We start from the raw sequence: 12,375 nt of genomic DNA, 5'->3' as shown, positions 1-12,375 counted from the left end.
TTCCATGGTCTAAGGTAAGGATCAAACTTCATTCTATTTGCATATGGAATCCAGTTTTTTCAATACTTTTTGTTGAAAAGACTGTCCTTTATCCATTAAATTGTCTTGGCACCCTTGTCAAAAATCATTTGACCGTATATGTGAGGGTTAGAAATATATTCTTGTCCTCTCCTCTCTGTGGATGAAAAATGTTGCCTGCCATATCAGTAAACAAAGGATGTTGCCGCCATCAAGCCCTAGGCCACTGCAGCCACCCCCTACTGTGCGCCCTGAGGGAAGTCAGGATGGAAAGCAGGGCACTGGTCCTACCTAGATGGTTAAGGTGCATATAAAAGGAATGATTTCAATAGCCCAGACTCTTGCATCTTCCCATACACAAAAAAGCTCACTACATTCATTAACTTGAGATATCTGGTTTTCTTTAATCAACAGTAATCTTTTGATGTTCCAACTACCTGGTTTTTGTTGCAAAAACCCCTATATATCCTCGCTCCTCCCTTACCTCTTTGGAGCTGTCCCTCAGAGCTATCTGAGAGACTGTCTTCCAAGCTTCAGTCCTCAGTTTTGTCCATCAAATAAAACATAATTCTCAACTTTTAGGTTGTGCATTTTTTTTCGGTCAACATCTCCATTAAACAAGTCCATTTTTATTTTGCCTGCTAAATATCTTCTGAATCTCCCTACTGCTTTTTATTTCTGCCAGTGTCACCCTGGCTTATATTATCATCCTATCATCCAGGTTACAGGAATAGCCTGAAAACTTGTTTCCTCACATTTACTTAAAAAAAAAAAAATTACCCCAACAAACCAGCTTTATTGTGATATAATTCACATAGCATAAATTTACCCATTTAAAGTGTACAATTCAGTAGTTTTTAGTATATGCAGCCATCTCTAAAACCTAACTGTAGAGCATTTTTCTTCTATCCCAAATCACAAATACTCTTGACCCACTCTAACCTGTCATCCAATTTGCAGCTAGATGGATCTTTTTTTTTAAAGCTAATCTGATTATGTTCCCCTCCCCCATTTCCCTACACAAAAAAACCCTTCAATGGTCTACTATCTCCTTACAATAGACCAAAATCTTTGGTGTGGCTTTCATTCCACACTGCCACCTGCCCTCCCCCTCCTCCCCGCCCCAATATCTCCAGCTCCATTTCACATCACTCTCTCCCATAATACGGCACTATGATATGGCCACACCATGCTTTTCCCTTCCTCATGGATTTTCAGATGCTTTTCTTTTTCTCTGCCCCATCCCCATCTCTATCACCTTCCCAACTTTTATATCTCAGCTCAAATACTGCTTTCTCAAGGAAGGCTTCCATGACTGCCCTTCCCCCTACCACACATCCAGATGAGCTTAGGGTCCCTCCGTTAGCCTCAGATTCCTCCTCTAGAATATAGGCTCCATGAGGCCAGGTGCTGGTACAATCACTGTATCCCCAGTGCCTAGCACGGTGCCTGCCGCTTTGCAGACACTTCATTTGTTCAGCTAATATTATTGGGTGCTCACTATTTGTCAGGCACCTTTCTAAGTGAAGATATGCAGAAGAGCATGGCTGGAAGTCTGAGTCCTTGACTGTAACCACCTCCAGAAACTGCCAGACACTGGCTGTGTACTAGGTCTGGTGTGGGAAGTGGGACAGCTTTCCCCATGAGACCTGTCAGATAAAGCCTTTGCAGTTACCTGTGGTCAGGCCTGAAAGATCATACATAGGATTTTGGACAGGAGCTGGACTCCTCAGAGATTAGGGGATGTTTTTCTCTTGAGAAATTGGACGGGCCAAGAGAAAAGCTTCCAGGTACTGGTGTGTGTGTGTGTGTGTGTGTGTGTGTGTGTGTGTGTGTGTGTGTGTGTGTAATCCACTGAATAGGCCTTTTGCCACCTTATCACTGCACAGTGAGATGTTCCTGTTGACCAGCCCCATCCATGTACATGGAGCATCCGTGTCGATTTTCAAGTGCCCAATGAAAAGATATGAGCAGACATCTAAGGATTTCAGGTATTTGATGAATACCTCCTACTTGAAAGAGAGATTAAATAATCACACAGATGAAAGAAACCCAGAAGCAACAGGGACAATGTAAAGAATAAAATAAAATTTCAGAAAATTTATCACATCATAATAATAATCTGAATGTTTTCGTCATGTAAGAGAAAATATTGCATCCAGGAAATAATGGGATGCTGTGAAAAAGTATAACCAGAGAACAATTAGGAGCTCTAAAATGAAAAAAAAATATAGTGATAGAAAAAAAACAATCAACAACAGAAGTGCTAAAAGATAAGATCAAGAAAATCCGGCAGAAAATATAGCAAAAGATACAGTGGTATACAGTAGAAAACTTAAGTTTACAAGGTAAATCCAGGAGATATAATAGACTATTAGGAATTCCAGAAGGAGAAAATAGAGAAAATACCAGGAAAATACAATATTTCTGAAATTAAGAGTACTAGCCTCCAGTTTGAAAAGATCTAGGGTGTGTCCAGCACAATAAATGAAAAAAATCCCTACTCCTACCCACCTTAAATTGAATAATCACAATACCAGGGTATAGAGATGATTTGAAGAAAAGAGATGAGGAGAGAAACAGATGACATAGCAAGTATTAGGAATCATAATGGCACCACACTCTGTAGTTAGAGAACACTGAAAAATAGCGGACTTTAAAATTCTGAAGGAGAATCATTAATCAACTCAGAAATCTAAACCCAACCCAACTTTCCAAAAAGTGCCAAGGTAGAATAAAGATATTTTTAGATAAGCAAGAAGTAAAAATTAAATTTTTCTTTTCTAAGAAAGTTTTTGAAAGATATGCTTAAGCCAAATGAGCAGTAAACTCAGGAGACCAGAGATGCAGTACAGGGAAGTGGTGAGGAGTTCCTAGGTCATTTTCTTCCTTGTATAGCAGGTGGAAAGCAGTCATTCCCAACCAGAATAGGTGGCAAAGGGCTCCGGGCAAGAATTCTGCAGGGATAAAGATAGACTTGAAACCTTATCTGATGCCGTCAATGTTTTGGAAAATAAGAATGGAAGAATTTTGACAGTTATGATGGAGGATGTGGACAAATTAAAGATAAATACATAGAAAACGAAGCAAATGAAATTCCAGTAAAACCAAAAAATTTGTATTTTTTTGGAGAGGGTAAGGAAGGTGTACTACTTGGCTCAGCAGATAACAAAATTTAATTAGCAATGCAAAACACTACTAAGTTAACTTAGTAAAGCCCTTGTGTATAGTTAGAGAAAGTAGTAAAGGAAAATGTGGTGCAAGTGTGATGTAAGAGAACCAAATCTTTTACAACCAACCTAGGGAATTGATATAAAATGCCAAAATGGCAAAAGGAAGACATAGCAGTGTTACAAACACTGCTAGAGACCTACCTGGGGTCCATTCTTCTCCTAACAGAACACACGGTAGCAACATGCTTAGCAAAAGAATTTTATTTCCTTGCCTTTCTTGTCAGTAAGAGTGGTCATTTTATATCAATCTGGCCAGTGATACATGTGACACATGATCAGAAGTCATTGGGTGGCAGATGCAGCTGAAATGTGTCCTTTGCCCTTCCTCTTCTTGCCTGGAATACAGTTGAGTTGCTGGAGGTGCAGCATCCATCTTGAGACACTGAGGTGACAAGGATGAGAGAGAAAGTCATGTGCTAATGAGGGGAGTTAGAGCAGAAAGGGCTCAGATGGGTCTTGATGGCGTATTGGGTTGTGTGCCATCCCTGCTTTGCCTCTGGGCTTCTTTTACCTGAGAAAATCCCTGATTTGTTCAGAAAATTGAGATTTATTCAGAAAATTGAGTCGATTGTTCATAAAATTGAGATTTGTTTAGAAAATTAAGTTGATCAAACTACATAAGCATAATAGCTAAAAAATATGGTGGTAAATAATGTTTAAAACAGTTAAAATAATTCAGAGTGATTGTATGGGGGGATGGGGAGAGTGTGGTAGAAACTGCTGGGTTTTGGTACAATTGATGCTGTAGTGAGCTCAATTTGATGTTTTGGACAATGCATATGTATTAGTTTAATAAAATACAGATTAATAAGAAAGAAGACTATCTTCCTGCATGGAACACTTTGATATCTTCCTATTTTACTTGAAATAAAATCCAAACTCCTTTAACAGATTCTTCATGATACGGCTGGCCCCGGCCACCTTCCCTCCTCATCTTTCATCATCTTCCTCCTTGTCTAACCCCCAGCCGCATTACCTTCTTTCAATTTTGTAAACGCCCTTTTAGTAAATTTGCACATGAAGTTTCCTCTGGCTCATTCAGGAGCCCATGAGGAAACATGACAGGCGCAAACATGGTGACCCAGGAGAGTTTAATAAAGGCGAGATTTAAGGAAACCAACATGGGATGATGTAGTACTTTGGGGCCTACAAGGGCAGGGAACCATCCATTCCCAGGCCTGAACCACCTGTATGGAGAAAATCACCTGATAGAACTGTGGCCTTTAGGAGAATAATGTTGATAACCCATAGGTATTTGAACATTGAGAGTGCAGTGCTCACTGTTAATTAAAATGATTGGACTGGTTGCTATAGGAAAATGTCTCAATGCACATTAGTTTGAAAGCTTGCTTGCGCTATGTAAAAGTCTCTACCCTTCTTGACTGAGTCTCTGGTGGTCACATGATCAGGGCCTCACAGAGCATGTGTTGAGGCCTCACATAGTTAAAGGCTTCTTTTTTAACAAAATTTTGTTGAAGTATAGTTGATTTACAATGGTGTGTTAATTTCTGCTATACAGCAAGGTGATTCAGTTATACATATATATTCTTTTTCATATTCTTTTCCATTATGGTTTATCACAGGATACTGGATATAGTTCCCTGTGCTATACAGTAGGACCTTGTTGTTTATCCATTCCATATATAATAGTTTGCATCTGCTAATCCCAGACTCCCACTCCATCCCTTCCCCACCCACTCCCCTTGGCAACCACAAGTCTATTGTCTATGTCTGTGAGTCTGTTTCTGTTTCATAAAAGTTCATTTGTGTCGTATTTTAGATTCTACATATAAGTGATATCATATGGTGTTTGTCTTTCTGTTTCTGACTTACTTCACTTAGTATGATAATCTCTAGTTCCATCCATGTTGCTGCAAATGGAATTATTTTGTTCTTTTCTGTGGCTAATATTCCATTGTGTGTGTGTATGTGTGTGTGTGTGTGTGTGTGTGTGTGTATACCACATCTTCTTTATCCATTCATCTGTTGATGGACATTTAGATTGTTTCCATGTCTTGGCTATTGTAAATAGTGCTGCTATGAACATTGAGGTGCATGTATCTTTTTGAATTATAGTTTTGTCTGGGTGTATGCCCAGAGTGGGATTGCTGTATCATATGGCAACTGTGAGGAACCTACATACTGTTTTCCATAGTGGCTGTACCAACTTATATTCCCACCAACACTGCAAGAGGGTTCCCTTTTCTCCACACCCTCTCCAACATTTATTATTTGTAGACTTCAGTAAAAGGCTGCTTGGTCATGAGTATCCAGGTACATAGTTCAGCACTTGAATTTAAAATGAGGGCACAATCAGTATTGACTTGCGAGGTGCCACTGGCAAACTGGCCTGTGAAGATCACCCTGTCATAGCCTTGGTTCCCTGCCCTCCAGAGAGCCGACACCCCTTCACTGGGGAGGATGAGCGGGAGAGACAGAGACACCCGGCCCTCCCAGAACAGGGTGAAGCTGACAAGGTAGGTGCCATTGTTGAAGTCTGTCACCTTTCCCGAAGCGCCTGCCTTCAGGGCTGGGGAGGACATCCTGGCCCTCAGGAAACCCCCGCCATATTCCTTCCTGCGTCCCAAGTGGTCCCTCACCTCCAGCAGGACGTCTAGCTGATCCCCCCTGCCGTATGTGTCTTGAGGGCTGAGGAGGGTGGCTTTGCTGTGTGTGGCGCTGGTGGTGGAGCTCACGTGGGTGAAGGGTCTGGGTGGGATCAGCTGGTCTAGTTTCTCCATGATCCCCTTTATTCTCAGCTCAGTCTCTGTTGGTGAAACTGCTGGATCCAGTGGTACTTCATGGTGTAAGACCATTTTGAAGGTATTTCTGTGATGCATAAAGGGAGGCATCTCTTATTCACGCCAAACTTGAAATGACAAAGACTGAGACATATTCTGTGTACACAGCTGAGCCTGTCTCTGTTAACCTTAAGGTTGGATTTATATCTTTATTAATATATTACCACCAAGGTATTTCCATAATTAAAGTGCAGAAAGCTTTTGGTAAAACCTATGTGTCAATTGTTCTATTACTATTCCACTACTATTCCATAGGCTATTAAAGCCCATTAAAAAGTATTTAAAGATATTAAAAAATATTAAAAGAATTCTTTTGATTAAGAAGTGGTTACAACAGTACATTGAAAGAATTAAATATTAAGAAATATTTCACCATGTCTGTGTCCTAATAAAATGAAAGGAAAAATCATAATAAAAAAATAAACATTTTTAATAGTGAAATGTCAAGTTTTTTTGGTAGGTACCGCATAAACAAGGTACAAAATTAAAAAGATACAAAATGGAAAGAAGTATGAAAGGAGCCTCCCTCTTTCATTCCTGTCTCCTGCCACACAGTTTTCCTCCCAGGATTAATCACTCTCATCTCTTTTATAAATATCTTTCCAGAGCCTATGTATATATACACATGTGTATGCACATACACACACACTACATATATTCTCTTTTCTTTTTACATAAATGGTAACATATGCATTGTTCTGTGCCTTGCTTTTTAATGTAAAGATATATTCTGAATATCTCTTCATTTTAGCACATACTGAGCTGCTTCAGTCATCCATTTAGATGGACTCAAAGTATTTCATTGAATGGATGTATCATTCTTTAACAGTCACCTGTCGGTGGACGTACAGATTTTCCTCATTTTCTACTAATATGGAAATTAATAATCTTGTACATTTACTCGGAAGTGGAATTACTGGTTTGAAATTTAAGGGCATTTTTTAATGTGTATGTCCTAAAATATGGAAAAGTTTGTGGGTTTTTTCTTTTGACCACACCACGCAGCATGTGGGATCTTAGTTCCCTGACCAGGGATGGAACTCATGCCCCTTGAAGTGGAAGCGCAGAGTATTAAGCACTGGACCACCAGGAAGTCCAGGTTTGTGTTTTCGTTCTCGTAATTTTCTTTATATAATATAACAAATACGTGCAACAGATTTACATAACACATTTAATATTCTTTTTTCAGCAATATCTGTTGACTCCCTACCATAAGTAGTGACCAAAATTATTTACACTGTCTTGCCCCAATTTTCTCCTCTCCACTACTGTATTTTTGTTCTTTAAATTATTTATCTTTGAGTTCACCCTATTTCCTTAAAAGTGTGTGTTTTAATAAAGTTATATGTATAACTGTATACAGAATATTCTATATATACTATGATATATATAGTACTATATAATATATATAATATATATTATATATTATCTATAATGTATAGCATATTATACTATAGTATATGTAAGTACTATATGTAATACATATATAATATATAATTGTATTATGTATAACTTGTTTATTAAAACACATATTTTTAATATTTATGTATATATATGTGTGTGTACTTATTAGCTTTAAAAAGTATCTTTAAATACCAGGCTGAAAATGATAAGGAAATCTCTCCACCTGCCCTCCTCCATCTTTTGTTATTTATAACATTTCTGTGTTATCAGAGTTTATAATATTTGTGTGTCAGAACACACAACATTTATGGTTTTCCACCATAATCTCCCTAGTTTTGTTTTGGTTTTGGCCAGTATTATAGTTTAGTGGATTCAGTAATTGTTGTCATTCTATTTGTAAGAGTTTTTCATCATTTATCCCTTGTTTAACTGAGGCTGGTCTTCTACATTTTAAAAAGAAGAGTTCATAAGGACTATATCCCCTGTGTTTGTTGTAATAGTTAGATTTTTTTTTAAAAGTTTGAATCTATAAATAACCTGAGATTCATTTGATACGTGGTATAAGGTGAGAATACAAATTAACTTGTAATCTCCAGCAGTGTATGATATCTAGAGAAGCAATTTTGCTTATTATTTCTTTAACCTTCAGAAAAACGCAACTGTACAAGGGACAAATTAAGAATTAAAATATGCTTTCCTTCTAGGAAACTGAGATTTCAAACAGAAAAACGTGTTCAATGAATTTGAGGATTTAGGGGAGAAAACAGTTCAAGTAATTAGCTACAGAACCTATGTTGGGAAGAAAAGGAAAATTGGGGCCAGGCGGAGTCTTATGAGTTGAAAGAAAATGAAAGAATCAAGGAAACAGTGCCTGGGACATAAAAGGCTTCAAGACATTTTTGTTTACTGGATTAGTGAGTGAATTCAAGGTGTAATGAGAGTGAGAGTACAGGCATACCTTGGAGATATTACGGATTTAATTCCAGATTGCAACAAAGCGAATATCCGCCTTAAAGTGAATCACATGAATTTTTTTTCCACTCCATATGAAAGTTATGTTTACACTATACTGTCATCTCTTAAGTGTGCCATAGCATTATGTCTAAAAAAACAATGTCCATACCTTAATTAAAAAATACTTTATTGCTAAAAACGCTAACCATCATCTTGCCTTCAGTGAGTTGTCATCTTTTGGCTGGTAGGGGGTCTTGCCCTGACGTTGATGGCTGCTGACTGATCAGGGGAGTGTTATTAATTGGCCTAATTTCAATACTGTTGTGTCTCAGAATAGAGAGGCCTGAGGAGAGGAAGAGAGGGGAATAGCTGGTGGGTGGACCAGCTGGAACACACACAACACTTATCAATTAATTCATTGTCTTATATGGGTGCAATTTGTGGTGCCTCCAAACAGTTATAAGAGTAACATAAAGATCACTGGTCATATATTGCCATAACCAATAAAATAATAATGAAAAAGTTTTAAATATTGCAAGAATGACCAAGATGTGACGCAGAGATACAAAGTGAGCAAATGCTGTGGGAAAAAATGGCACCAATCGACTTGCTCAACTCAGAGTTGCCACAAACCTTCAATTTGTAAAAAATGCAATATCTGGACTTCCCTGGTGGCCCAGTGGTTGAGACTTCGCCTTCAAATGCAGGGGGTGTGGGTTCAATCCCTGGTCAGCGAATTAAGATCCCACATGGCTCGGGGCCAAAAAACCAAAACATAAAACAGAAACAATATTGTAACAAATTCAATAAAGAGTTTAAAATTGGTCCACGTTAAAAAAAAAAAAACTTAAAAAAATGCAATCTCTGCAAAGTACAATAAAGTAAAGTTCAATAAAACAAGATATGCCTGTGTAAGAAATGTAGAAGATTAAGTGTCTGCGGTTAAAAAGTATGAGATATCAGTTGGGTGATAACAAGGTTCCAGGTGTGGCCTGTAAAGTGTGTTGTCAAGATATATTAGATATGAAGGTCCCTGGTATGTAGAAAGAAAAAAATCACCAGAAGGCTTGAGGTTTGAATTGATTTGGATGTGGGATCTAAATTCTTTCTGGGCAATGGAAGAATTTTTTGGGAGGCGATGAAGACATAACCAGCTACATAATTATTTTGTGAATATGAGGAAACAATCAACTCTATGAGGTAAGTCCTATCTTATAGTTATTTCATAGATTAGGAAATGAAGCAGGAAGATATTAACTAATTTGCCTATGGCCATAAGAGGAATAACTGTCAAAGTCAAGATACAAGTCCAGGCAATCTGACTCTCAAGCTTGTGATCTGACCATTCTGCAGCCCCACCTCCAAGTGTGTGTGTGTGTGTGTGTGTGTGTGTGTGTGTGTGTGTGTGTAGTGGTGGTGGTGGTGATGGTGGTGGGGCAGGTGTTGTTCGTTTATGTGACTGCGACCCTAGGGGATGGTGCAGAGGCTGAGCAGCATGACTCCTAGATTTGGTCACATCAACCAGAGCCTGTCCTATAGGGCAGCTCAGGGAGCTCTGGAGTCTGTTTTGCATGTATAGTTTAGAAGGAGACTGTTCCATTCCATAGTTACCCTCATCCCCTAAGACTGAGCTAGGTCGCAAGGGGAGGAGACTGAAAAATTTTTGAAACTCTTAGGCACTTCAGAAACTGTGATATTTCTTTAAAATGTACTGGACAATTTATCCATTTGTTCAACAGACATTTTAGAATCTGTCTTTACTAGGCATAGTAAGGGGCATTCAAAGCAAGATCTCTACTCAAGAGTAATATAAAATTTAGTTGGGGACACAGGTTAAGGCAAAGTAAGTTTAACTCTATCCATCTCATTTACTTTAGTCTCTCAAGTTACAAAATTAGGCGTTAACAACTGAGGGAATATTAAATCTTTCCCAATTAAAAAAACTTTCCCACCCTCAGTATATCACCAGGCAATTTAATACCATGTTCTTGGTCTGACCTGGGATAGGCTGAATTCTGAGAGAGGTTTTATTGAGAAAGTGGAGAAACTGAAACTTTGAAAAAAAAAAAATCTTTGTGGAATCCTTCAGTTGTAAAGATGTTCCATACATGTAGCCCTAATATAGGTGCTAGCAGTGTTTTATGAATCATCTTATTTGAAAACAAAGCAGACAAGGGAGGGCCTGCATACTAAGGCACATGGAAGATGAGCCCTTTTGTACATGCTGTTCCTTCCAGAACGCTTTCCCTCTAGGTTGCTCCCTTTGTAACCCTTCTTTTGCGTCCCTGAATTCTACTCATTTTTCTGGTATCATTTCAGATATTACTTCCTCCGGAAGCATTCTCTGGACTCAGTGCTGGGGCGTGACTCTGTTTCCCCTAGCATCCTTTCGTAGCAGGTATCACACTGGATTGCAATAGTTTGATACTGACTGGTATTCTCTCTTGTTTAACATTATGTCCACACCCCGAAGCCGCCATATAATAGTTGTTGAGTAAACAAGTGTTCATTTAATGAATGATTCTCAGAGCAGAACCTCGTTCTTCCTACAGTTGCTTCAATATCTTCTTTTTTAAAAAAAATTAATTATTTTTGGCTGCATTGGGTCTTCGTTGCTGTGCACGAGGCGGGGCTACTCTTCATTGTGGTGCGTGGGCTTTTCATTGCGGTGGCTTCTCTTGTTGAGGAGCACAGGCTCTAGGCGTGAGGGTAGCTGTGGTGCACGCGCTCAGTAGTTGTGGCTCACGGGCTCTAGCATGCAGGCTGTTGTGGCACAAGGGCTTAGTTGCTCCGTGGCATGTGGGATCTTCCCGGACCAGGGCTCAAACCCGTGTCCCCTGCGTTGGCAGGCGGATTCTTAACCACTGTGCCACCAGAGAAGTCCCTCAATATCTTCTTGATGGGGATCTTTGAAGTTCTCAGTATGTGTCATTAGCATAATCAAAAGGAGGGAAATCAAAGACAAGGTGATTGCATTGCAAGTGGCTGCATGTAAATTTTTGGAGAAAACTGAACTCTTTTCTTCAAGGATCCCTGGTTCCTTTTAGTGAGGAAGTCTTCTTAGAGACCACAGTCTAGGTGCTAGGAGTGATTATTGCTAATGGGTTATTTTTGCTCTGGGCCTTTTCACTGGATAGAGCTAGGACATATGTATATTTGAAAATAAAAAGAATCATGAATTTATACAGATGTTTCCAATTCAATTTTTGAAAAGTTTGTTTTAACGTTTTTAATTTTTTTACTTGCATTTTTCTTTTTCATTAAAAACTCCATTTCCTGATATCACTAACATAAAAATTTGCCTTATCCAATAAAATGTAAAAAACAGTTACAAAATAATAATATCAGTATTAGTTCTAATAAAAAGACTGTTGTGTGAAACTTGGGAATTTTTTCTAGCTCTATGTTTCCTTAGAATATATGCAACCATGGAAGTACAGTCAAAATGCTGTGTTCTTAAGTCTCTGAAACACAGAAAAACATAGTTTTGTGTCACCAACTTGACTTACAGCTAGGTTTATTTATTTATTTTTTCATTTTTAGGAATTTTTTTCTTTTTGGTTTAATGTTTTTAATACGTAAATCATATGTATGGTTCCAAAACCAAAACTATGTAACAAAGTATAAGAGTCTTGCTTCTATACATGTCCCTTCTACTCTGAATTCTGCATGCCTTTATGGATTAACTTATCATTTTTCATCCAGTGGTTCTGTTGTTGTTACTGCAGTTATAAGCGAATACAGCTGTGTCTATCCTTCCCTTTTAATTACCTAAGAGGTTGCACACTATGTACTGCAACTTTTCTCATTTACAGTATATCCTGAGACTAACAACATTAGTTTGTAGAGCTCTCCCTATTCCTTTTTATGGTGGCATTGTGTTATCTTGAGAAGATGTATCATAATCTGTTTGGTCCCCTATAGATGCACATTTTGTTTGTTTTCCAACTTTTTGATATCACAAA

At 38.4% G+C, this 12,375-nt stretch overlaps 1 protein-coding gene across 1 annotated transcript; it reads right to left on the bottom strand.

Annotated features, from left to right (window-relative positions):
- Positions 1 to 4,648: 4,648 nt before the first annotated feature.
- LOC116757712 (NXPE family member 2-like) lies at positions 4,649 to 6,067 on the bottom strand. The gene is given in 3 exon segments (XM_032639806.1): positions 4,649 to 4,691; positions 5,494 to 5,527; positions 5,530 to 6,067. Coding segments are annotated over 3 exon segments (615 nt in total).
- Positions 6,068 to 12,375: the final 6,308 nt, after the last annotated feature.

This window comes from Phocoena sinus, chromosome 8 (assembly GCF_008692025.1).
Source record: "Phocoena sinus isolate mPhoSin1 chromosome 8, mPhoSin1.pri, whole genome shotgun sequence".
NCBI classification, from domain to species: Eukaryota; Metazoa; Chordata; class Mammalia; order Artiodactyla; family Phocoenidae; genus Phocoena; species Phocoena sinus.
Note: the sequence above shows the minus strand (reverse complement) of the source record. Positions and strands in the feature narration are given on the sequence as shown.